General features: G+C 38.0%; 1 protein-coding gene across 2 annotated transcripts; it reads left to right on the forward strand.

Moving 5' to 3' along the window:
- Window positions 1-431: 431 nt before the first annotated feature.
- On the forward strand, window positions 432-16,403 carry SLC7A2 (solute carrier family 7 member 2; the record flags this gene model as incomplete). 2 transcript variants are annotated; one of them, XM_084266696.1, is made up of 11 exons in its annotated part: window positions 432-807; window positions 2,173-2,328; window positions 4,515-4,680; window positions 5,184-5,320; window positions 5,977-6,199; window positions 8,557-8,696; window positions 12,062-12,164; window positions 13,405-13,610; window positions 13,909-14,075; window positions 15,006-15,114; window positions 15,699-16,403. In XM_084266696.1, the coding sequence occupies 11 exons, from the start codon at window positions 432-434 to the stop codon at window positions 15,884-15,886; spliced, it is 1,971 nt and encodes a 656-aa protein (XP_084122822.1). In that variant the 3' UTR covers window positions 15,887-16,403. The 2 variants fall into 2 exon arrangements, with proteins under 2 accessions (XP_084122822.1, XP_084122821.1); XM_084266695.1 differs by lacking the exon at window positions 8,557-8,696 and adding an exon at window positions 9,101-9,237.
- Window positions 16,404-23,611: the final 7,208 nt, after the last annotated feature.

Raw genomic sequence — 23,611 nt, forward strand, 5'->3', positions numbered from 1 at the left:
TTTAGATCTTAACAATATTTATGTTGCTGTTGATCCTTATCTTAAGTGTCTTTATGATATATGAGATAATAGATGTCTCTTCTGGTTCTGTTTTAGAAATGATTAAGAAGTGGCCATTAGCAGATAAATAGAAACAACTTTTATTTTACTTTTTTCCCCAGCAATGTTGTAAACCTAAAGATAACAGATATATTTCCCTGGGTAAATAAGCTCTGAATATAAAATTAGGGGTACTGAATCCCTATTTTTTTTCCTGGGACAAAAAGCACATGCCAGTTTATTTGATGTCACAGAAGAGTGTAAAGACATTAATTAGTAGGTGTGATTAACGTTCTTGATACAAGTAAGTTTTTTCATTGTTTTTCACCAGTGTCTGTGCTACCTTTTATGTACTGTAATGGTTTCTTTAATTTCAGAGCTCTACATCCACCATGTTGCCCTGTGGACCAGCTTTGTCCTTCATCCGGTGTCTGGTGCGGAAGAAGAATGTCAGTGGCGAAAGTCCTGAGGACTCCAAGTTGTGTCGGTGCTTATCGACGGTGGACCTTATAGCCCTGGGCGTAGGAAGTACCCTTGGTGCTGGTGTTTACGTCCTTGCTGGAGAAGTAGCCAAATCTGACTCTGGACCTAGCATTGTTGTTTCTTTCCTCATTGCTGCGCTGGCGTCTGTGATGGCAGGTCTCTGCTACGCTGAGTTTGGTGCTCGCGTTCCCAAGACTGGTTCTGCGTATCTGTACACCTACGTAACTGTGGGTGAACTGTGGGCTTTTATCACTGGTTGGAATCTCATTTTATCATATGTTATAGGTAAGCTAAAGGACAAACAGGGAGGTGGTTGAGTCACCTTCCCTGGATGTGTTTAAAAAAAAGGGTAGATGAGGTACTTAGGGATATGGTTTAGCTTGGGATGGGAATGGTTGGACTTGACGATCTTAAAGGTCTTTTCCAACCTTGTGATTCTGTCTCAATGGTTTCTCAGCAGATACAAGATACAGATTTGGCTCTGTCTTTCTTTCCTGTCTCTATTCTTAGCTGCTATTGCTTTCTACTCCTGCTGAGATGAAATAATCAAAGTAATTTGATTAGGTTATTTCCTCCTGTGCATCACCACAGCTTTTTTTTGCAAGGTGCCTTTGTAAACAGTGTGTCTTCTTCAGCAGCATGAACTGCATACACTCCTTGGAAATTGTGTGAGACAGTTCAGTGATGATGCACAAGAATAAGCAGGAATTCATTGCTGCCTTTGCAAGAATAATTTCAGTAAAATCAACAACCATTTTTGTTCTCTGAATATGCACAGCAGGGACATTTAAAGGCACCCCATCACTGTAGTACCTCGCTTCAAGAAAGTCACGATGCTTAAGCACTAACACATTACTTTAGCCTCATGCTAATTAAATAGTGTCCTAGTAATCCCATAAAATACAAATTTGACCCAATCTGAATAAAATCAATGCTTATATGGCAGATATTCAAATAACTATTTTAGTGCTTTAGTAGAGACATTATTTTTTGATTCAAGAATGTTTTCTTCCAGAGGTATATGCTCTAAGCAACCGTTCTATTGTATACAAGCACACCTGGCTGTATATGTATACCAACCTACAGGATTGTTGCCCAAATCGCTACAAAATCAATATGCCTGAGTATTGTAGTGAAATGTATTTAATGATAGGAGAGTCTTGTTTAGCTATGGCCCCTGCACTCTTTACCAGAGCGAGTATTAATCTTGTAAATACTAACTCTAGAAATAATCTTGCTGGTAATTTTTGCTTTGCATCCAGGTGGACAAACTTTCCTTCACATTCTTTCTTGAACTCCTTTCTTACATTGCTTCATATTGTTTAACATATGCCATATTTTATTTTTAGAGATAAGTATCTTCCAAAATGAAATCAGATATAAATGATACAGAAATAATTTATTCAACAATTTGGGAACTAATGAGGTACGAAGTTGTGTATTTCAGTTGTAGAATAGTATGTCAGCATTTAACTAAGTAGAAAACTTCCAAAACGTTACAGTTCCTCAGCAAAACAAAATCAGTTTTAACACAAATCTGCTGTTTTAAATGCAAGGATCAACATGCTTAGTTTTATTTCTTTTTCAGTAGAAGGAACTGTATCCCATTGTATGTATGCAAACCTCTAAACTTGCATGTATTTTATGAAGGTACGTCAAGTGTAGCAAGAGCCTGGAGTGGCACCTTTGATGAACTTCTTGGAAAACAGATTGGTCACTTCTTCAAAACCTACTTTAGAATGAATTACTCTGGGTTAGCAGAGTATCCTGACTTCTTTGCTGTATTTCTTATATTAATTTTATCAGGTAAGACAATGATGGTTGTGATGTCACAGTGTTTCTTACAGACAGAAATTCTAAATCACCTTTCGTGTTATACCAGAATTTCCTCAATAATGTTTAAGAAGTTCAGATGCACATTTGTGTATTGGCACAATAACTCTGGGAATTAAATGTATATAATCAATTTGTCATGTATACCCTCTTTTGTTAAAGCTGAGATGTGAAGCAATCACTTGTCAGTACTTTTTTTTTTTTATAAAACCCATGATACAGATGGATGACAACAGGAAAATTATATTTCTGTGTGGCTTGTATGACTTTGCCACTGGTAAGTGCTTTCAGAGGAACCTCGAGGCTGAGATTTGTACTTCGGTGATGTGATGTGCTCTCCTTAATTCACATATTGTGCAGTTAGTGGGTATTTGTAAGGGTGGGTTTTTTCCCTCTAAATTAACTTATTCAGTATAAAATAACTTCACCTTTTTAGGTGTTAAAAAAGAGTTGTTTAGCCTAGTTTGCCTTAAAGGGCACTCCAAGGGTACTGGTGTGGCCCAGCAGACTGGTATGAGACCTGAGTAAACCTTTCTGTCTAGTCTGCTCAGTTCTGTTTCTTTTTCATCTTTAGTCATGCATCATGTTTTTAAATTAAGAAATTTGACACCAGCTACATGCTTTATGAGGGATCAGAATGTTCAAAAAGAATGCTGCAACTTATTAGCCTGTTTGTATTTAACAATTGCTTTTCATGGAAGTGTCCAAAGTGCACACTTTATCTTCAGCCAATACCAGTATGCAGTAGAAGTCTCTCTTACCCACATCTTCAATATTTGCCATGTTCAATCTCTCTTTAGATCAAACAAAAGCAGGACCTTTTCTTCTCTGGAAAGTGAAAGTGGAAGTCACACTTCTCTTGCGCTCGTGATGCAAATTACCTCTCCATGTGTCTGTGGTCAGCAGCCAAACCACCAGTGAATGAACTGGGTGGAATTCAGCTCTGCTGAGAGGAGGGAAAGTGGGGATGGCTTGGGGCTGTGCAGGCTGAGCATGATACAGTAATGGGATTCTGAGCTGCACAAAGCTGAGTCATAGGAGTGGCAGATGATGTTTTACAGAAAATGTTATGTGCTAAGCAGAAGGAAAAGTACACAGAAATCTGGTTGGGGGAAGTTATTTTTTTTTCCCCTACAGAAAGGACTTTAAAAATACACATACTGTGTTTCATACTGAGACACTGCCTTCTTGGGAAGAACTGAGGTAAAGAAAGCATACACCTGTTTCAAATAAAAATGCCACTGGTGAAGAAAACAGCTCATATCACTTCTGTGTTATGATAAGATAAAAAATGTCTCATTAGAGGAGTAAGAGATTTTTTTTAGACTTTATTTTGAGAGGCTTAAAATTTTCAGGCTTAATCTCTAAATAATGAGGGAATTTTCACATGTGTGTGATATTGGTGGAAACGCTTCGAGTGCAAAGAACCTCTGGAGGCTTTCCCATTGGATTTATTTTTTCCCTGATCAGCATGGTGCCTGCTCTTCCTATAAACTGTTAGTACACTTGTAGTTGTTACAAATCTAATGACACAGTAGGATCCTGATGGAATCCCTCCCAGAATGTGTAAATGCCCTACTCTGCAACCTCAGGCATGTTTATTTTTTATCAGGCTGTTTACTGGAATCTCTGCATCAGTATTTAGGAACAGGAGGCCTGCATTTCTTGTAAAGGTTTTATTAATGAACTAGGAAATGTGACTCTTACTCTGCAGTGGATATGCCCTGAAGATCTTAACAATGAACAGATCACATTATTAATCTAATAATTTTGCTTATTTTATTAATCTAATGAGTAATTGTTCTGCAAGGAATACGTTCTACCAACCTGTTTTTACTAAGCATAGAATAACTGCATCTATTTTTGCTCCATTGCATATAATAGAATTGGAATCACAGAAAAGCAGTAACACTTAGTCAAATTGCTTTTACAAACTTAAAGAATACAATTAAAGAAGCTTTCTGTTTCTTTGGTTTCACATACACTCACCTATGGCCATGCTGTGAAAGTGTCTAGTAAATTTTACTACCACTTTCTAAATGTGTAAAATCTAGTCCTGATTTGTAGTATTAATCAGAGTACTTATACATGTATATCTTTTTTTGAATGTAATTCATTTAAGGGGCCATTCACATCTATAAAATATTTTTATTTTTTAGGTCTTTTATCCTTTGGAGTAAAAGAATCTGCGTGGGTGAATAAAATTTTCACTGCTATTAACATCTTGGTCCTACTCTTCGTTATGATTTCTGGTTTTGTGAAAGGAGATCCTGACAACTGGAAAATAAGTGAAGAATATCTCATAAACTTTACTGGAGTAACAGAGTAATTTTATTTTTTTTTAATCCATTTTTACTTGCTCATATTTCAAGCAATTTTCTGTTATACTTGCTTTAGTGGTATTGCATGCAATATATCAAGTAGTAGCTCTGTTGCTGGGAATGATAAAATTTTAATTCCCTTAAAAATATTTTAATATTTTCTCATTTGTAGTTTTCTTTACAAAATAATCTTATTTCAGTACTGTGGTCCATGACCATTTGAGAGGTTGCTGGCTTCTCATCCTTAAGCCATGTGCTAACTGCAGTATGTGAGTATGACATTAGTGTATAAATATGTTTGCCAAAAGCTGCAGAGTGAGTAAGATGATAGTTACTTGATCCTTCTAAATACTGTTATTTCTGTGTTTCTTACAAGCTTTGATGTAAAAATGTCTTCTCATGCAGTTTTGTAAAGCAAAGTGGTAGGAAGGAGGATGCATGTGTTTGTCCTACCAATTCTTTTTTTTTAAAAAAAGTTATTTTCTGCTCTATTTTTGTTCTTTGTAGGAATTTGTCATCCTATGAGAATGTGACAAGCATATATGGGAGTGGTGGCTTTATGCCATATGGTTTCACAGGAACATTGGCTGGTGCTGCAACCTGTTTTTATGCTTTTGTAGGATTTGACTGCATTGCAACAACTGGTATAGTATTTACATGCACATGTATATATATATATGTACATATGTATGACATAGTCTTCTTGTAAAAAGTGCCACACAAACAACATAATAATCTGTCTACTGTTCTTCTTTTGCTTTTCCTAAACCTCCTTCAGTCTCTGTAGAATTCCTGAATGTGGCTGCCTTTCTGTGAGGAAGAGGGAGCTTTTACTTGCTTTATTACTGTTCTATATAAATTAATTGTCTATTTAAGCCCGGGGAGTGCTCAGTATACAATTCTATTCTGCCTCAATCATGTTATACAGTGGTTTACTTTTACAGTTCTTTGAGACAAGGTATCTCTGCTAAAGACTGGCTTCTGTATGTCTGATAGGGAATGAGTACAATTTGTCAATTGTAGGAAAATGACTGGAAATGCTGGGCTTTGAGTACTTTAAATAGCGAATGTTTTTTATGTCCTTCAGTTCTATTTTTTAATGCTATTTCTGGCAACAAAGTACTGAGATCCATTATGTGCCCCTGAGCTTATTTTGTACAGATTTTTAAAACTTCTATTACAAATACAATTCCCATGGCTTAGATGAACAAATGATTTGTGTTTGGTATTATCTTTTAAAGCTGAAGGTGGAAATGAGTAAAAATTATTGGTTGGGTGTTGTTTTTTCTCCTTTTTTCAGGAGAAGAGGTCAAGAATCCTCAGAAAGCCATACCCATTGGAATTGTTGTATCCCTGCTTGTCTGCTTCATGGCCTATTTTGGGGTTTCAGCTGCACTGACACTTATGATGCCATACTACCTACTAGATGAGAAAAGTCCTCTGCCAGTAGCATTTGAATACGTTGGATGGGGTCCTGCGAAATATGTTGTAGCAGTGGGATCCCTCTGTGCTTTGTCTACAAGGTAAAGACATTGAAATACTAATATTATTGGGAAAAGCTGATGGATAATATATGACATTTAAATATATGTCCATGCATTCATTTTGAAAGCTCAGTTCATGCAAAGGATTAGCTATAAGTATTATAAGCAGGTCTTGATCACAGTAGGTGCATTAATTTATGTTCCTTTTTAAACTGTACCATTAATGAACTCTACATCTTTGGCTTATTACCCATAAGTTTTTCTATTAAAAATATATTTTCAGACAAATGACCTGCAAGTTATCTTTATTAACTGATAAAATAAACCTCACCCATTTTGTCCTTTCTTGCTGTCCACTTCCAATGTTTCAGCACCTTTATGGGCTCTGTGTATTTGCAGGCAAAATTGAAGAGATGATTAACTAGCTCCACTCCTCATCTTCGTTGCCTGTCTCTGTTTTCCTCCAGTAGCCAGTCTGTCTTCTGACATCATCCCTTCCTGTGGTTGCTGTGTGGGTATTTGAGATGTAGATTATAGCTGTGAAAATATAATCTATTCCCCTTTGTGAAACTGTGGATGTAACCTGAACATAATGTGTTACTTTGATTAAAAAGGATCAGGGAGGGCATAAGATACGTTAGTATGTGTCCATATATATTGTTCCCCAACTGTAATCTGGTATAAGCACTTTCAAGCAATTTTCTAGCCTATGATACTTGGATTTAGGGATAGAAAAATGTTGATGCCAGTCTTTGACCAGAGTTTACATAAGTAAGGAGTCATTCCCGTGAGCTTCAGTGGTAAGAGTACTGTCTGCCTTTCCACAAAGGGAAACGACATGCCATGCCTGCTGAAGCACTAATGCTAACTGCACTTCAAAATAGCCCTGTTAGCATTAGCCTGAAGATGATGGGCATGCTGACTGTGGACAGTGGATTAAAGGAAGGGAGTATTTTGATGTAGGAAGGAATTGGAAAAGGAAATAAATCCAGTTTGGAAGGTTTTACTTAATTTTTCCTCTATACTGGTAAATAGTAAAAGTGATATGTAAGCGGAGTTGATCAATTTTCTTTTGTGGATTCTGAAGAATTCTATTTACTCATATAGAGAGGCTAATCTTTCAGTCTGTTCACTGATGTCAGTGAAGAACAAAATAAAGGAAATTATATTTCATATTCCTCAGTTTGGAGGTATAATTTTAAAAAAATGGGATCAATGTCTTTTGATCCTTATAGTTACCTCTTACTGTGAACTTGTTTCCTCAGATTAAAGAGGATTAATATTTCTTTTATTTATGTGTATGTATTTAAAGAGGGGTAGGATACATAAATTTCACAAAGTGCAACAAAAAACTTGTCAGTGGATTTTAAAAGTATCTGTATTTGAAAAAAATAAATTGTCACACTGATTTAGGGAACTTCTTTTTTTTGAAGGGACATTAGTAAATCAAAATCAGTTCAGGGGTAATGAAACTGTTCTCATGTGTGTAACTTAAAGCTTGTGTCTCACGAGCATTACTGGAGGTACTTAGCGTCTGTGGTATGTAAAAGTTGTGCCTTCCCTAAGTGACATAGTCAGTTCCCTAAAGTAAGAAAGGCAACTGTTGATCTGGTTAAAAACTAGTGTGTTTGCTGCAGAGGTTAGACTGGCTATGATTCTGCCTTTTGTCCTTTCAATGTTTTTGGTTTTCTGAAGTAAAAATATTTTGCTTTGAGGGAAAGAAACCACCTAATTTAAGATGTATGTTTAAAAAGAGCTTTGAGATATCCAGTTTAAAAGCTTCCTGTGTTCTGCTTATAACAAAATTAAATTAATTAGCTTTACTTCTTCCAAAAAAGGAAATCATCTTAGTTGAAACTTGGCTTAGAGGTGCTTTAATCAAAAGAAATAATGTACCCAATTATAACAGTGTGGTGCTTACTTTGAATTACTGTTAATCAGCAGCCTCATGTGGAAATGTAGAGTGTAAGAGATGCTGCTAATGCCTATTGATTTGCTGCTGCTGACTGACAGACAGAAATATGAAAGCTTAATTGCATAGTTAGTGTCACCTGGAACATGTTCCACTAACACCCAAGTACTACAGTGATGGCAAGAGTTATTTTCCTAATCTGAATTCTCTCTGATGAAACAATTCCATTACCTAAATTAATTTTAAAAAACCCTAACAAACAACAAGAAACAAACCAAACAAAACCAGTCAACATTAGAGGGAAAAAGAAATTTCGGTCTGTGTCTGATCTGTAGTATCTTGGGGCTATGAGCTTTGTGGTTTTGTCTTACAATCATAAATTTTGTTTCTATTTATGTCATTAATTAACATCATTTATCATGTCTATGATACGATTCTGCATGTACTGTTTATGCCATGTTGCATGTGTTTGCTTTTTACTCAGTATTCTTGGATCCATTTTCCCAATGCCACGTGTAATCTATGCTATGGCGAAGGATGGGTTGCTTTTCAAATGTCTAGCTCAAATCAGTTCCAAAACAAGGACCCCACTACTTGCTACTCTGTCTTCTGGTGCAGTGGCAGGTGAGACTAAGAGTTGATCCTTGTAAAGAAAGGTGCACTGCTAAACACATTGCATATATGGAAATAAACCACTGTTGTGCAGCTTTGATTTGCTTTGGACTGAAATGATCACTTCTGATTGTCACCAGGTAAAGTAGGCTATGAGTAAAACTTTATCACAGATTTTGTATTTGTTGATTAATCTCAAGTGCTTTCAAAGCTTAGGTTCAAAACAGACATCAACCCAAAACCCAAGAGCATCAGTCAACCAAACAAAAAAACCAAGAGCAGCAACACAGAGCCTAAACAAAAACTATACCTAAACCCATTAACTCTTCCAAGCTTTCTCTTTGTGTAGTTGGGTTTACCAGGAAGCATTGTGCTTTTAATAACCTGTATTTGAACTATACATTTTTCTGTTCTAGTCTTCTCGGCTCTATGTTCCCTTTGCCCCGAATTCTGTTTGCCATGGCACGCGATGGTTTACTCTTTAGTTTTCTTGCCAAAGTGAGTAAGAGGCTGGCACCAGTTTCTGCCACCTTGACAGCAGGGGTCATCTCTGGTAAGCTCTCAAAGCCCGTGTTACTTAAAACTGAGATTTAAACACTCTATGCACGTGCATGGTACTTTGTATTTTTGAAAAGGGCTGCTTGTTAACTCCCCTTGCATGTACGATGGGAATAAAATTACTGAGTTAATCAGAGGGTATAAGAACTCCAGATCATGCCAATCATGGTGGTGGTGGTGTCCTTAATTATCACAGAATTCAATTTTTTATTTTTATTTTTTAATACTGACCTCTCATATTATGAATAAGCTTGTTACTTAATCTGGGTCCCATATGCTCATGCTCTTCTTACAGGGTTTATTTGTCTGATGTTCACCTATATATTCAGCTCACATTTTTTATGATGAAACATGAGAAAAAAATTCTAAATTTACCTTCTGTGTAAAATACAACTTATATATATAATATAAATATATATCATTTAGCAACTCTGTTAAAATTGGTATCTCATAAGAGGTTCAGAAGTGAGACTCAAATACTATTGTTTATAATCAGGGTGGTCATCAGATGCCACAAGACTGGTACTGCTTGTCAGTAATGTGGGAAGCTACACTCATTGTCTGGGTAGCTCCCACTTGAGCCATTATTATCAGTTCCCTTTTCTTTGGGCCCAGTACAAACAAACTGCTTAGAATTCCCTTTATTTTTCTTACTTTATATTATTTGAATTTGTAATATTGATTTATTCCCCTGTAAGAATTTGGAAGTGCAATTACTTGGGATGAAATTAACATCTTTATCTAAAATCATGGTGATGAGGAGGAGAAAGAAATCCATGTTGCCCAGCTGGTAAACTGATGGAGTTAAACAGCTGTGACTATAGCTATGCAGCATCTTTTAGACAATCTGTGGCATTTGGTGTGCCAACAACTCACCTGAAGACAGCTTTATCTACTGCTGGAGAAGGACTAGTGTCATCTTCTGTCTATAAAAAGACACATATTTGGTAACTTGTGGACATAGCTTTCCCAGAATAGTTGTGGAAATATGCAACAGCTTCTACTGTCTGACTTTCCATTCTTAACATGGATAGCTTTAAGAAGTGCTAAGGAGATTGGATATTTGGCCCCTTAATTAAAGTTATTGGGTCAAGACTAAAGCTGAATCAATTGTCACATGTTATTACTGTGATTTACCTTTTCACAGGTGGTAATCATGATTTCAAACCCAAATATTTTGGTGTCTGTCCAAGTTTTAGTCACCATAAATTGGTCTACTGTTGTTTCTTACAATTGGAGTTGAATTAAGAAAGGTGGAAAAGCAATCCTGTGGGGGTTTTTGTCTTAGACAGAGACCTAGAGGCATTTTTCAGATTGGTTCTCTAATGAAAAGGAATATTCTGGGCTACAAGGTAGCCTTTTGAATCTAGGATTAAAAATTAAATATAGCTACTTATGTGAACTTACAGTAGGTTCTGTTCTTCCTCAGCTTTGCTCACCTATGCTCTTTTGAACATGCAAAGTTGCAGGTACTCAGAAATGTCCCCCATAAATGACAGCCTGGATGTAGGAACATACACTGTCATTAAAGAAAACAGGATGGTCTTCCTTCCTTCATTGGAAAAGGAGACTCTCAGATGAACTAAAACTTTTGGAACTCGGTAGTCTTGTATTCCAAAAATCACATTCTGCTTTCTCCTTCAGGATCAAATACCAGGGGAATGTGTGTTTGTGCACTTATACACCTGTCTACAAATGTATCAACAAACCTGTAACAAATATTATATATAAGTATTTCTGAATATAGAAAAAATGTGTGTGTGTGTATACATGCAGTGTTAAATCGTTTATTTTGATGTTGAGATTATTGGTGATTCAAAAGATTAAGCATTTTTAGATTCTTTTTCCATTGCAATAATGTTAAAATACAAATGTTTAAGGTGTTCTTTGATCACATATATTTCAAATCCATTAGCATTACCCTTTTATTTAGTTATTTTTTATGAGCTATGTGTGTCTGTGTGGCAACAGTACAGACCAAAAAAAGTCATTCCAGTATCTCCAGAAGAATGTGGCATTAGCTTTTATAAACATGAAGCCTTGCTATAATTACTCTCAATATCATGGAAACTTCTGCCTCTGATTTCAGTGATCTTAAGAATATTAATTCTTGAGATATTTTGCTGGCAATTCCTGAAGGCCACTTGAACTTAACTTTTATTTTTAGAAAGATAATAAATTTTAAAAAAAACCACAAATCTTGTCTTTTATTTGTGATAACTCCTGAAAGTCCTCTTTACATAAAGCTCTTTCTCAGCTCAACAGGAAATTTAGATACTGGTGATTTTGTGTCAGATCATTTTTCCCCAGTTTTGCAACAGGATCCATCCTCTCAGCTTTGGTGAGATTCTGTGGCAGGGTCTGAACCTTATTCTGTAAAATGATATTTTTAATATGGCCCAAATTGAATAAGCCACATGTGGAAATACTTTTGTCCAAGTAAGTACAATATGAGTCACTTGATTATGCAGCATGACTGTGCAGCTCATCAGTGCATATCCACATGAATGAGATCCCTAACTGTAGGAAATTAAATTTGAGAATGTTGGTGATGACTTCAAAACTGTGTTTTTAAGGTTTATCATGATTTCACTCATATTGGTGTCAGGAAAATAATGGAAAGCTACACTGCGGGCCGATTTTAAAAATCTTAGCTCTTAATATGTATTAATGTTAATCTTAGCACTGATGGTTGGACTTGATTCTAAATGTCTTTTCTAACCTCAGTGATAATATGATTCAATGATTCCATGTCAGCCTCATATAATTTTCTCTCTTTCTCTCTTCCCTTCTCTGTCTTTCTCTCTCCCCTTCTCTAGCTATAATGGCATTTCTGTTTGACCTAAAGGCTTTAGTGGACATGATGTCTATTGGTACACTTCTTGCTTATTCACTTGTGGCAACCTGTGTTCTCATTCTCCGGTGAGTCAAAAAACATCCTTTGTATTCTAGTGTGCTTTGTGTTGGTCAGTATACAAACAGAAGTGACATTTACTGGGTATGTTTCTTGCCAGGCAGCTAAATGTTTAAAATTTAGCTGTACACGTATAAATGATTACTGAGCAGCAGTGACCTGTCAAAGAAAACAATTATATATTATCATTTCAGTTAGTCAAGTCAAAGCTTCATGTGAAATCTACACACCTTTTATTTTCCAGAAGGTGCAGTAGTCCAAACATTCATCCCAAAGGTAGATGCTTGTGTACAAGATTCATAAAACAGTATTTTGATATGAATACTACTTATGCTGTACATCAGACCTATTATGTTGTGGAGGTGATATGTGGAAGGTGTAGATGTTCTAGGTAGTTCACAGGGATGAACAAGTTCAAATAATTGCTTTGCAATTATTCTCTAGTCAGAAACATAAGACCAAACAAGTGTTTCAAGATGTGGTAGCCCTAGAAGAGAGTGCAAATATTATCTCTCAGTGAGTGAGATTATCAATACGGGTCTGTAAAACTCTGGTATCTCTTCTGCTTGTAAAGATAAGGAATAATATTAATATAGTGGTAGCTACAGCTCACTTTATTATGCATTGCTTTTTTGAACTTAAAAAGCCAGTCCTTATTACTTAAGGCGAAGTAACTTTGAAAAGTGTAACAGCTTAAATTTGGCTCAAATTCAGCACTGTAAGAACTTAAGCTAAAATGAAGAACTATTTCATCCCATAGTGGCTTATTTAACTTGGGTATTTTTAAAAATACACTTCAATTCTAATAAGGCAGATGTAAATTTCAGTTTATGCTAGTTATGCTAGATGTAAATTTTCAGTTTATGCTAGGTAGCTAGGCCTAGTTAGTAGGCCTCTCGGCTCTCGGGAAGACAGGAAGAAGCTCCGCTACCCTTTCCCTGCCCTGGCCTCCAGATCCCCTTCGTTTTGTATTTTGTCATTTATCTGACCCATTGCTGTATACATGTAGCTTAAAAAAACACCAAAAACACAACCCCCAAAACAACCCAAGAAAAAAGTAAGTTTCAGTAGATTGCTTATATGTGATAGTGACTAAAAGTATATGCTGTTGCAGTGCAGTTATAAAGTGAGAAATTCTAAATCTGTGCTGCAAAGAATTTAGCCTTTAAATGCATTCCTGGAGTCATCCTGCTTCAGATCCTGAAGTAGGCTTAATTTTTTTTATTATCCTGCTTGTTTTATGTATAGATACCAACCCAGTTTAACCTACGAACAACCAAAATATTCTTCAGAAAAAGCAGCTTTGGCTGCATCTGAAAAGGAAGCTGCAGTGAGTGAGTCCCAGATACGTATGCTAGAAGAGACCAGCTTCAGTCTTCAGGCCCTGATTAATCCATCCAGTTTACCTACTGAGCAGACTGCAACTACTGTTAACTTTTTAGTAGGTCTCTTAGGTAAGTATTCAGCTGTCCAAACTCATATAATGTATGAACATAAATAATGGAAGTTTATTAGAGATAAAATTAAGCATCCAGTGGTAACATGCTTTTCTTCAGTCATCATTAATGCGTCATTCTGCAGAAGGCTTTTATATTTCTTTGACAGATCTAAGTCTATTTTCCTTTAATTAAACACATTTTCATGGTAACATTTCATACCGAAGACATGCCATCCCTCTTCTTAAAAGTCACATCCCCTTCAACCAGATTAACTGATCTCTCTCTCATTTCCATCATTTTGTTTTTCACACAGCTTTCTTGGTTTGTGCCTTGAGTGTCCTCACTACTTACGGGATTCATTTCATTGCTAACTTGGAGCCCTGGAGTATTGGCCTTCTTGCTGTGTTGGTGGTGTCCTTCATAGTTACCATTCTCCTCATCCAAAGGCAGCCTCAGAACCAGCAGAAAGTGGCCTTTATGGTGAATAACATTCTCTATGTTATTCTCTAATGAAAGGTTTGGGTGGATTCTGACAAGTGGGAGAGGGGCAGAGAGAGGCAGATGGCCCTTTCTCAGGCAGTCTTTATAACGGCACTCACACTGTTGCAGGGTTTATGAAGGTAAGGGGAGCAGATGCTCACAGCTGAGTCACTGGCATGTGCAGTCCAGTCTAGATCTCAGGACTAGACAAAGGGTTTCATTGCCCGCAGACTGAAACATGTGACATCTGCAGCCATATTCCTATGGCTGTACCACTGATGTTGGTGTGAACAGCTGCTATTGCAACTGGCGGGTCTTACAGCACCAAACTTCTAGATATTCCTTTAGACATATCCCCAAGGTGCACAATGCTGAGACCCAAGTAATTTGAGGCCTAGGTTTAAGTGCTTAGAAACTGGGAAATAAATCAGAAATTGATTAGCGTGCAGTCACTTGTCTGGTTTGTGTGCAGTGTTTTGGACCACAGTACAGTTTGTATCTACCTGCTTTTCATTTCCAGCTCTCACTTACGTTCTAAGATCAGTTATTTAATGGAAATAAAGAAGTATAGTGATGAAGGTCAGGATATCTGGTGGAACTGAGGTGGGGCAATTCAGAATGAAGGAATATAAAGACAGTATTTTTTTCAGCTGTAGATCAGCAGTTCATTAGTATATATTCAGCACAAACAAAAGTATTTCTTCACAGCCTTAGAGAATGTACTTTTTAAATAATTTAATTTAAAAGTTTACGTTATGTAGAAACCAGTGATTTAACCCAGTGAGAATGAAAATGACACTATATTTTAAGAAGAAAATGTTCCTATTTTTTTAGTAGGCAGATATTTCAATTCTAGTTTGTGTTGTATAACTGTGGGACATGCACAAAATGACATTTAATGCTACAGACCTATTAAATAATTCCTTTTAGGTTCCACTGTTGCCATTTTTGCCATCATTTAGTATCCTGGTAAATATTTACCTGATGGTACAATTAAGTGCAGAGACTTGGATCAGATTTAGCTTCTGGATGGCACTTGGTAGGTATTTCTTCTCATTTCCGTCACCTCTTATGTTAGTAAAACATTTTCTTCTCTTAAATATGTGAAGAAAGGTCTGTTTTAATAAATCAGCTGACATTTCTGATACAAACAAGAACATGCCTCAGAAGAGGTATTTATTATGAAGTCATAATTGTAAATACAGTTTTCAGGTAATAGAATCAAACTTATAGGACTAATTCCAGTATGCCACAAATTATTTTTTTTTTCTAGTAAGTTTGTTAAAATTGTACAGAGACCTGTTTGTAACAGCTTCCTTCCCAGTACATCAGTCACTTTCCTTTAGGATATGGAAAATTGTATTAATTATCATCTAGACATGAATTAGAGATAGTAGTTTCTGTGATCTATTAGAGCATTCATTTACAGAAAAATGATGCGCTGTGATTTAGTGCTTGCACTTTCCATATGAACAGGGAAGACTTGAAGCATAAGCTCTGATTCAGAGCTGAAGAATCAACTTTATTTGGAAAATATGTTCAGGCAGAGACCAGTAACTAACTACTTTTTGATGCACTACTTGCCTGAAACCCCTATTAACTTTTCCTTTTTCCTTCTGGAAGGTTTCCTCATTTACTTTACTTATGGCATCAGGCACAGTCTTGAAGGTCATCGTAGCGATGGAGATGATGATTCTTGTTCAGAAAACAGTGGGTTGCAGGAAAAGAACCCTGTGGAAGAAGTGGATGAACCTGAAAATGCAAATGAAAATGATCAATTTCTTGCACATGAGAGGACAAGTGAATGTTAATCTATGTAAACATACAAGTCTTTTTAAACCTTTAATTGACATTTTACTTGCGGACTGAAATTTCAGAAGCTTTCTGCCAACATTGTGCCTCTTGAAAGTGTTTACTACAAGGCCTGGCTGGTATTTTGGACAAGCTGCTAATCCATCTTCATCATTTCAGAACTGAGAGCATGGAGATTAATATTTAAATTAAAAAATAAACAAGAGACGTACCCTTTGGCAATCAATGCATTGTTTGAAATGTCATCCAAAATGACTGGCAATCACAAAATATGAAGAGTTTTAGAACTGCCTGCAAGAAGTTCTGCATATTTGACACTGCATCATGAACACAAATACCTTTAGTACCTTCTCACTATCTCTGTTACGTGTTTTGATAGCTCTCTTTCCTACAGACCTAACTCTCACTGGAGATAAACTGCAAACAGGCCTGGAAAGTATTTGCAAGACCAATGGTAATTGTACAGATCTAATACATTGCAAAAAGGAGAGGATCAGATTTTATATACAAAGAAATAATTGCTTACCCTTACTAATCTGTAGTCATGGATAACTCAAACAATGAAGATACTTAAAAGGTTTTTATTCCCTCTAAGTAGTATTTAAGATTTCTACTTAAGTGAATTCCTTTCCTTTCAGAGATGCTGTGTGTACTAAATAACACACCCAATGCTGTTTTCTGTAAAAGCACCTGGGGGATATAATCTGTTGGCTACAGAATTGACATTCATATATGATTTTGCAAGTATTGTGCTTTTGATTTCAGGAGGACCAGTATTTTATCCCCGGCAGTGTAATTTGGTACTTACATACAGCAGTCATTAAATTGTCCTCCTTACTATTACATTTCCTCCCTCTATATTTTCTTCTCCTCTAGCATGTGCCAGAGCTGCTATTTCTGAGGTTAGCTGTTACACTTTGCCTCCCCTCAGAAAACTTAATGCGCAAAGTCCCAGCCTTCTTTTCAGATAAAATGGGAGGTTTAAAAAACCAGAGGCCCAGGCTTTAGAAAAAAAATCTTTGTCAAAATAGTGTTTTAGTACTTCACTAAGCCTTAAACATATGCTAGCACAGCAGTTTTTTGCAAGCCAAGCCTACAGCCACAAATCCATTCATGTGGGTAGGATGTCCAAATGCTAATTCTATGTCAAGAACCCAATTGTTGCAGCAGTGCTGGGTAAACAATTATTTTAAAGCCAGCAAAAATGGAAACTGTTCTTTCAGTATAAAAGTCATGTTACCTGTCAAAGGCATACAGGTATTTTACCACTTCTCAGCAAGTAGTAGGCTCAGCTCCCATGAAGTCCACAATATGAAGTTACTTTGCCAGAATGTAGCTGTAAAATAACTTCTCCAAAGTAAGAACTGTCTCAGACTTTGTCAGGGATAGTTTCAGTCTGTTGCCAGTACTAATATTGGTATTAATCTCTGTTGTAGGTATAAAAACTTTAGATCCCATGAGAGCTATGCCGGTTGACAGTGAGAAGCACCTTACTTTTTGTAATAGCTGGAATTTCACACCACACAAACAAAAAGAAACCAGCTGGGCTGTGTCTGTCTCTGTCCTTTTTTACAGCAATAGATCACGGTTTTTTAGTCTTAAAACGATTTATATGGTTGTAAGAGAGTCGTGTGCCTAAATGTCAAAGGGCAGAAGAGCTTCTTGATAGAGAGCCCAGCAATGGGCTGATATTCCACCCTGGGGAGGGTCTGAGGTTTTCAGCCTGATCCTTCCTTCTCCCCTTGAACTGGGAGGAGAGTCCCGCAGCGCTGGCAGCCAGACGTGTGCAGTTGCACCAGTGGCCTCTGCTGGCTACTCGGGAGTAGCAGCCTGAAAACGTTAACACACCTACCCCATGACAGAGGTTCCAGCGTGCCCATCCTCTAACCGCGGGTGCTGCTGTGCTAAGGACTGTTCTAGCGATTGGTGGTCCTTAACCACGGATGGGTCACAGGGGATGAGGAGAAGCTATCGGGGATGTGGCAATGGGATACTGCTTTTTAATAACAATCCATTCAGATTTGATCATAAGTTATAGACACTTCTTACAAAACTCATCATCATTTATAAGGTGCCATTTAAGAAAGACTCGAATCTCAGACTAATACAAGTAGGTGACATAGGAAGTATTTGGTTAATAGGAATGGATAGGAATTCTCAGGGCAGTTCCTGGAGCTATTGATAATCTACAGTACCTCTACTCAGTGAATTAAATTTCTGTGTCAGTTGGATCTGCTGTTTTATTCGAACTTAATTGTACTTCTCAACTGGGGTCCATTTTTATGCAAATGTTCTTGTTTGAAGTATTAGAAATGTAAGACTTTCCAGGCACTTGAAAGGAATCCAACATAGGAATCCTCAGATAGGTCTAAACAAAGGTTTTATTTTAAAGTAACAGCAACAAAAAAGGAGTAAATTAATATATGTTCTGTGAAATAGCGAAGCTGATGCTTTTTCTGAAGCATGGCTTCTTCAGTGGTTGTACTTTCACAGGATGTTCTTAACCTGTCTTGCCCAGTACTCTTAAACCTCAGCTGCAAAAAATGCTATTCCTATGTAAGCAAGTCCACAGTGCTCCAGCAAAGCTTTTGCATGCCTTCTTTACAAGCCTGTGGTGAAACACAGCTCCTCAAAAGTGCTTTACACATCTCTGGGTGTGCGAAGCAGAGACTGATTTATTTTTTTCCTGTGGTTGCTGGTGCTGCAGAGTAGGTAAGCCAGGCTCCCAAGATGCAAACTGCTGCTGTTCTGTAATGTGCACGATCCCATTCCCTCCCAACGCCTTCATGTAGAATGTATGTGGGCTTGTCTCTCTACGTTTGCATCTGTCTCACAGCCCATAGTGATTCTCATGTACTGATTAAAATAATATCTATACTGCACTGGAATTTTCCTTTGAAGGGACACTGTCAATATAACAAACTTCTGGCTACAGCAAGTGCTAGCTAAAGATCCCAGAGATAATTGGAACTTGATGATCTTTAAGGTCCCTTCCAACCAACATTCTATGATTCTATGATAATTAGAGGAAATAAGCTTTCCAGCTTATTTATGTAATGGATGTGTCAGCAGTTTGTGTATTGACGATTTCCCCTTTCTTTTGTGTGAATACTTCTACACACCCTCCCTCCCCTTGTTAGAGAAATTAGTTATATAAAAATAATGTGCCCGTGCAAATGTTGTTAAGGGAGATGGGAGCAGCTGCAACACAAGGAACTTTCCACTTAACTGATGGACAAAATGCAACTAAAGGAGAGTCAATGGGTATTCGCAGCTTCTTCAGCTGCACAGAGCTTATTTATATGTGTGTATAGTTAAAGTCATTATTAGTCAGTTGCTGAATAAGAACACGACAAGGCAGAAGTAAGATATTTATGCTGATTTTAGTATGCATTTATACATGCAGTCTTGAAATTCCAGATGCTTTACTGGGACTGTGCAGGAGCAGGCCACGTGAAGGGCAGTCATGCCAGTCCTTACACGGGAGCCAGGTATGAAACAAATCCTGATTTTGTTCTTGGTTTGCTGTATGTCTGCGTTTGCTGAGAGAGCAGCTGAAAGTGGAATTAAATAGTCGTTATTTTTTAACATAGTTGTTGATACTGTAAATTGTTCCGTGCAAGTAATAATAGTATGTGTTAATACAAGATATCTGTTATTGGAGATAGCTTTTTTTTTTCCCTTCCTTTGCAGAAAAAATGATCCAAATGTATTTGCCTTGGTACATTCTGGATGTGCCTTTACATAGAGGAATTATTCTTACCTAGTTGGACTTAAAGTAAGCTAAAGCAGATCTACGGGAGCACAATTAAATCTTGTTTTGTTCTGAGCACTAAGAGATAAAATGTCAGTGTAATTGACGTGAACTATATTCTTGTGCTATTCCAGTCCTATTTCTGCCATAGCCAATTTTATGAGGTATCTTAGAGTTCATTGTCTGTTATCCTGGGTAAAACTATTCTGTTGTTAATAGTACCTTTTTTTTTCTGCACAACAGATGCCAGATAGATTCCTGAAATCTCTCGTATTATGTTTATGTCACCACGTGTTAAAGCTGTGTATATTACCTGCTGTATCAGTAATCAGTGTCATTACTAGGGTTACTTATGTATTTACTTAGGAATTTAACTATGCCATCCAGAAATTTCAATGATATAATGAATTTAGAGGCAAAGCTTGGTAAAGCTTAAGTATATGTCCTGTATTTTATTAGATGATAAATGTTCAAGTCTACCCACTTTTTCCCTAAAAATTATGCAAAGATGTATACTTATATTTAAGAAATAAAAGGCATCCTGCTTTTATGGAGGCTTTAGTAAGTGCAAATATTGGATGTACCATAAGCATCCTGAGATACTGAAAGCTAAACCACCTGGGTGGAATCCGTGACAGTGCAGGAAATCTGTGTGGGACTGTGCAATCATTTTAATCAGGTGGGATGCCTTTGACATTGACATGCATTTTGTACAGTAGGAATTTAGTTCACATGATAGCCAGCATGTGTTACTTGATTACATTTAAAAAAGAAATAAAAGCACCTTTTAAAACTTTTGGGCCCTAATTCTTCCTGGACTTGCCAGGAAGTGTGTACAAATTACATTTATGCTCATGGAAAGCATGAGCTAGTGTTGTAGGCAAATAGATACTTCACAGAAAGAGCAGGTGGTATTTCACATAGTGTAGGATGTTTGTAGTTGTTCTTAATTTCCCACACCTTTGTTATTTCTTTCTGGTATATGTGTTGAGGACCTCTGACTTTTGTAATAGTTGGACTTTTCCAAAACTAAATATAATGCCTTTACCATCTCCTCATCTGTTTTCCATTCGATTTTAGAAGTCAAACTCCTTAACATTAGCCAAGTGGAAGGTTTTTTGTGCTGAGACACATTTTTTACACAGAAATACGTATAGATCTCATTATTTTTACTGTCAGTTGGACAAATTCTGTTATCTTTGTATGTCTTCATTGAGCCTTATGCCAGGTAAACTCCAGCTTCACCAAGTTTAGTTGGAGTCAGGACAAAGGATAAAAGGAGTTGAATGTTTAGGAGGGCTTTTTTCTTTTGTGTTACCAGAAAGTAAAGCATGAAATAGGTGTTACAGATCTTTAAAAATAGTTATGTGTGCATCATTTTATAAACCAGTAGTGTTCATATCCATTTTAACTTTTTTTTTTTATATGTACATCGTAGTGATTATTCCTGTATTATATGCTGCTGAGCATTTAAAATGTAGATAGAATAATTATGAAATGACTTAAAAGACAAATTTGTATTTCTCTGCTCTACCAAAATGAAAAGTCTTGAATTTTTATGAATGTAAAAATGCTTATATTTAAGAATATGGTGCTTGTTTTTTCACTTTTACAACAGACTTGTAATTGGTGATATTTTTAGTTACCTTCATTTCAAATTCTGATGGAAATTACATTGCTCTTCATTTACTGTAAAATGTGCTTCACGGGATAACAACTGTGCATTTGTTCTGTATTTTTTAAATAAAGCTGAATGTCACTTGTATGTACTTCATACAACAGCTCCAACTTTAACCACCATCATTTTAGTAAACACTAAAACAATATAGTGACTTAATAGCCATTAGTGTCAGATATCTAATGTCATGGCCTTGTACAAATCATAACTCATAAAGTATAATAGATTGTATGAAAATAAATAACATGATAGCTCGTATGGGTTTTATGGGGTGGGGGGGGGGGGGGAACCCAGCTATGTTTTATGTTTAAATCTTTTACTTTTCCAGTGGTCTGGACATAGGGATAGTAGCAGCATTTGTTTCATACTTCTTGAGTGCTTCCAAGCACTCAAGAAGTCGCTGAAGTAGAGAGTAACACCCTTTGATTTGGACATTTTGTCTCATTGCCAAGCCAGAGATGATGTTAGGTTTGATTTCCAGAGCGCGTGAGTAGGCTGCAGTGTTCATGGTGCTCAGTTTTCTGAAACACCAAGCCTTGTCCTGGCAGCTTGCAAACCTCAGAGTTGGATGGATAAACTCACTGCTGTCTCTTTTTTTCCCTTTTTGGAAAAATAAAACATCCCATCAAAACCGGGGAATGGGTAACAATAGACTTGACATCAAGAACCACGCTCCCAGGGCAAGCTCCCATCTGACTCTCTTTTTAAAGACATCATAGAATCATAGAATGTGTTAGGTTGGAAAGGACCATTAGAGGCCATCTAGTCCAACCCTCCCTACAGGGACATCTTCACTACATCAAGTTGCTTAGAGCCCCATCAAGCCTGACCTGTAATAGGGCGATAGAATGACAGAGAGGCCATGAAATTTCATCATCTCACTCAGTGATTGGGCCCTGACAGCTGCTTTACTGCTAACCCAGTACTTCATCCTGGGGTATCTGAGCAGGCCCAGGCAAGCAGCTCTCTCAACTCCAAACAGGTCTCAGAACTCCACATGCATGTATTTTTTAAGATCCATAAATGCTCTACTCTCATATCTGCTATATCCCCAGAGCTGTGGTCAGGGGCACCATTCCCCCCCCCCCCTTTTTTTTTAAATTTTATTTATTTTACTTAATTCACATTGAACTGTGATCTTGTCTACTACAAGCTCTTGTCTGTGACCTCTGACAGCCACTATTTTCCTCCTCCTAGCTCAGTATTTTTTCCTTGCCTACCTCTGTGGTCCTCCTGTCATATTTTCCCTTATCTTCTCCTCCCAGGAAATCCTCACATTCTTACATTTCAAGGGACAGCTTTTGACAGCTCAGTGTGGGCATAAACATATGCGCAGCAAACATCAAATTTACCATGTTGATCTTTTAGCAGAGAAGAGATACCCACACCTTCTCCAGGAGCCTCACGCAGGCATCAATCGTACACGAAGACCATTGTCATGGACCACAAAACAACAACACATAGGCACTTCCTTTATTTTTCCACTCTTAATAGCTTTTCCTGAGCAGGCATGTGGGCTGCTCTTTGCAGGGGCTGACTGGAATGAGTGCAGAAGTTTTGCTTTACAATATACTTCTGCTGTCTTTGGGCAATGCTGATCTGTGCCAGATGCCCATCCATCCATCCATCACCTGTGCTGTGTAACGTTCACTGTGCTCACACGGCTCTGCTCCCTGCTCCCCTCTGCAGTCTCGGCTACAGGCCCAAAGGCAGCCAGCAGTTTGCACCCCTGCAAACCCACGTACAGCAAAGGACAGCCATCACTAATGAGCTACTTCAAGCAAGACTTCCACAGGTGTCCCTGAGATACAGATTGCTCGGGCTGCAGCTCTGCACCTGGCCTGAGCCCTGCGTGTGCTGACTCCGCGCTGCTCGGGGCAGCCATGGCCAGGAGGACAAGGAGTCCGGTGCCGTCCTCAGCCACCCGGTGCGGAGCCGCGGAGGATCTGCAGCCCAGAGCCGCGCAGGACGGCGTTCGGGCTGGGCACAAGCTACCCAAGTCTTCCGCGCGTAAGCGATGTAAGCGTCGAACAGGTGCCCTGGCTGGCAGGTGGGACCTGCGGCGGACGCCCGGCTGGTCGGAGCCGCCTGGGCGGTGTCGCGGGGGCCGTTCCTTCCCTTGAGGCAGCACAGCCTCGACTCGCCGTGCCCCTGAGGGCAGCCCCGGGCAAGGAGCGCTAGCGCCGGCCGGCTCCTCCCCACGCCCCGGCTCGCCGAGGCGCCGCGGGGCCGCCCCCCACCGCCGTCTCCGCGCCCGCCCCGCTTCAGCCCGGCGGACCGGCCGCTCCCGCC

The sequence above is a fragment of the Gallinula chloropus genome (assembly GCF_964237585.1).
Source record: "Gallinula chloropus genome assembly, chromosome: 7".
NCBI lineage: Eukaryota > Metazoa > Chordata > Aves > Gruiformes > Rallidae > Gallinula > Gallinula chloropus.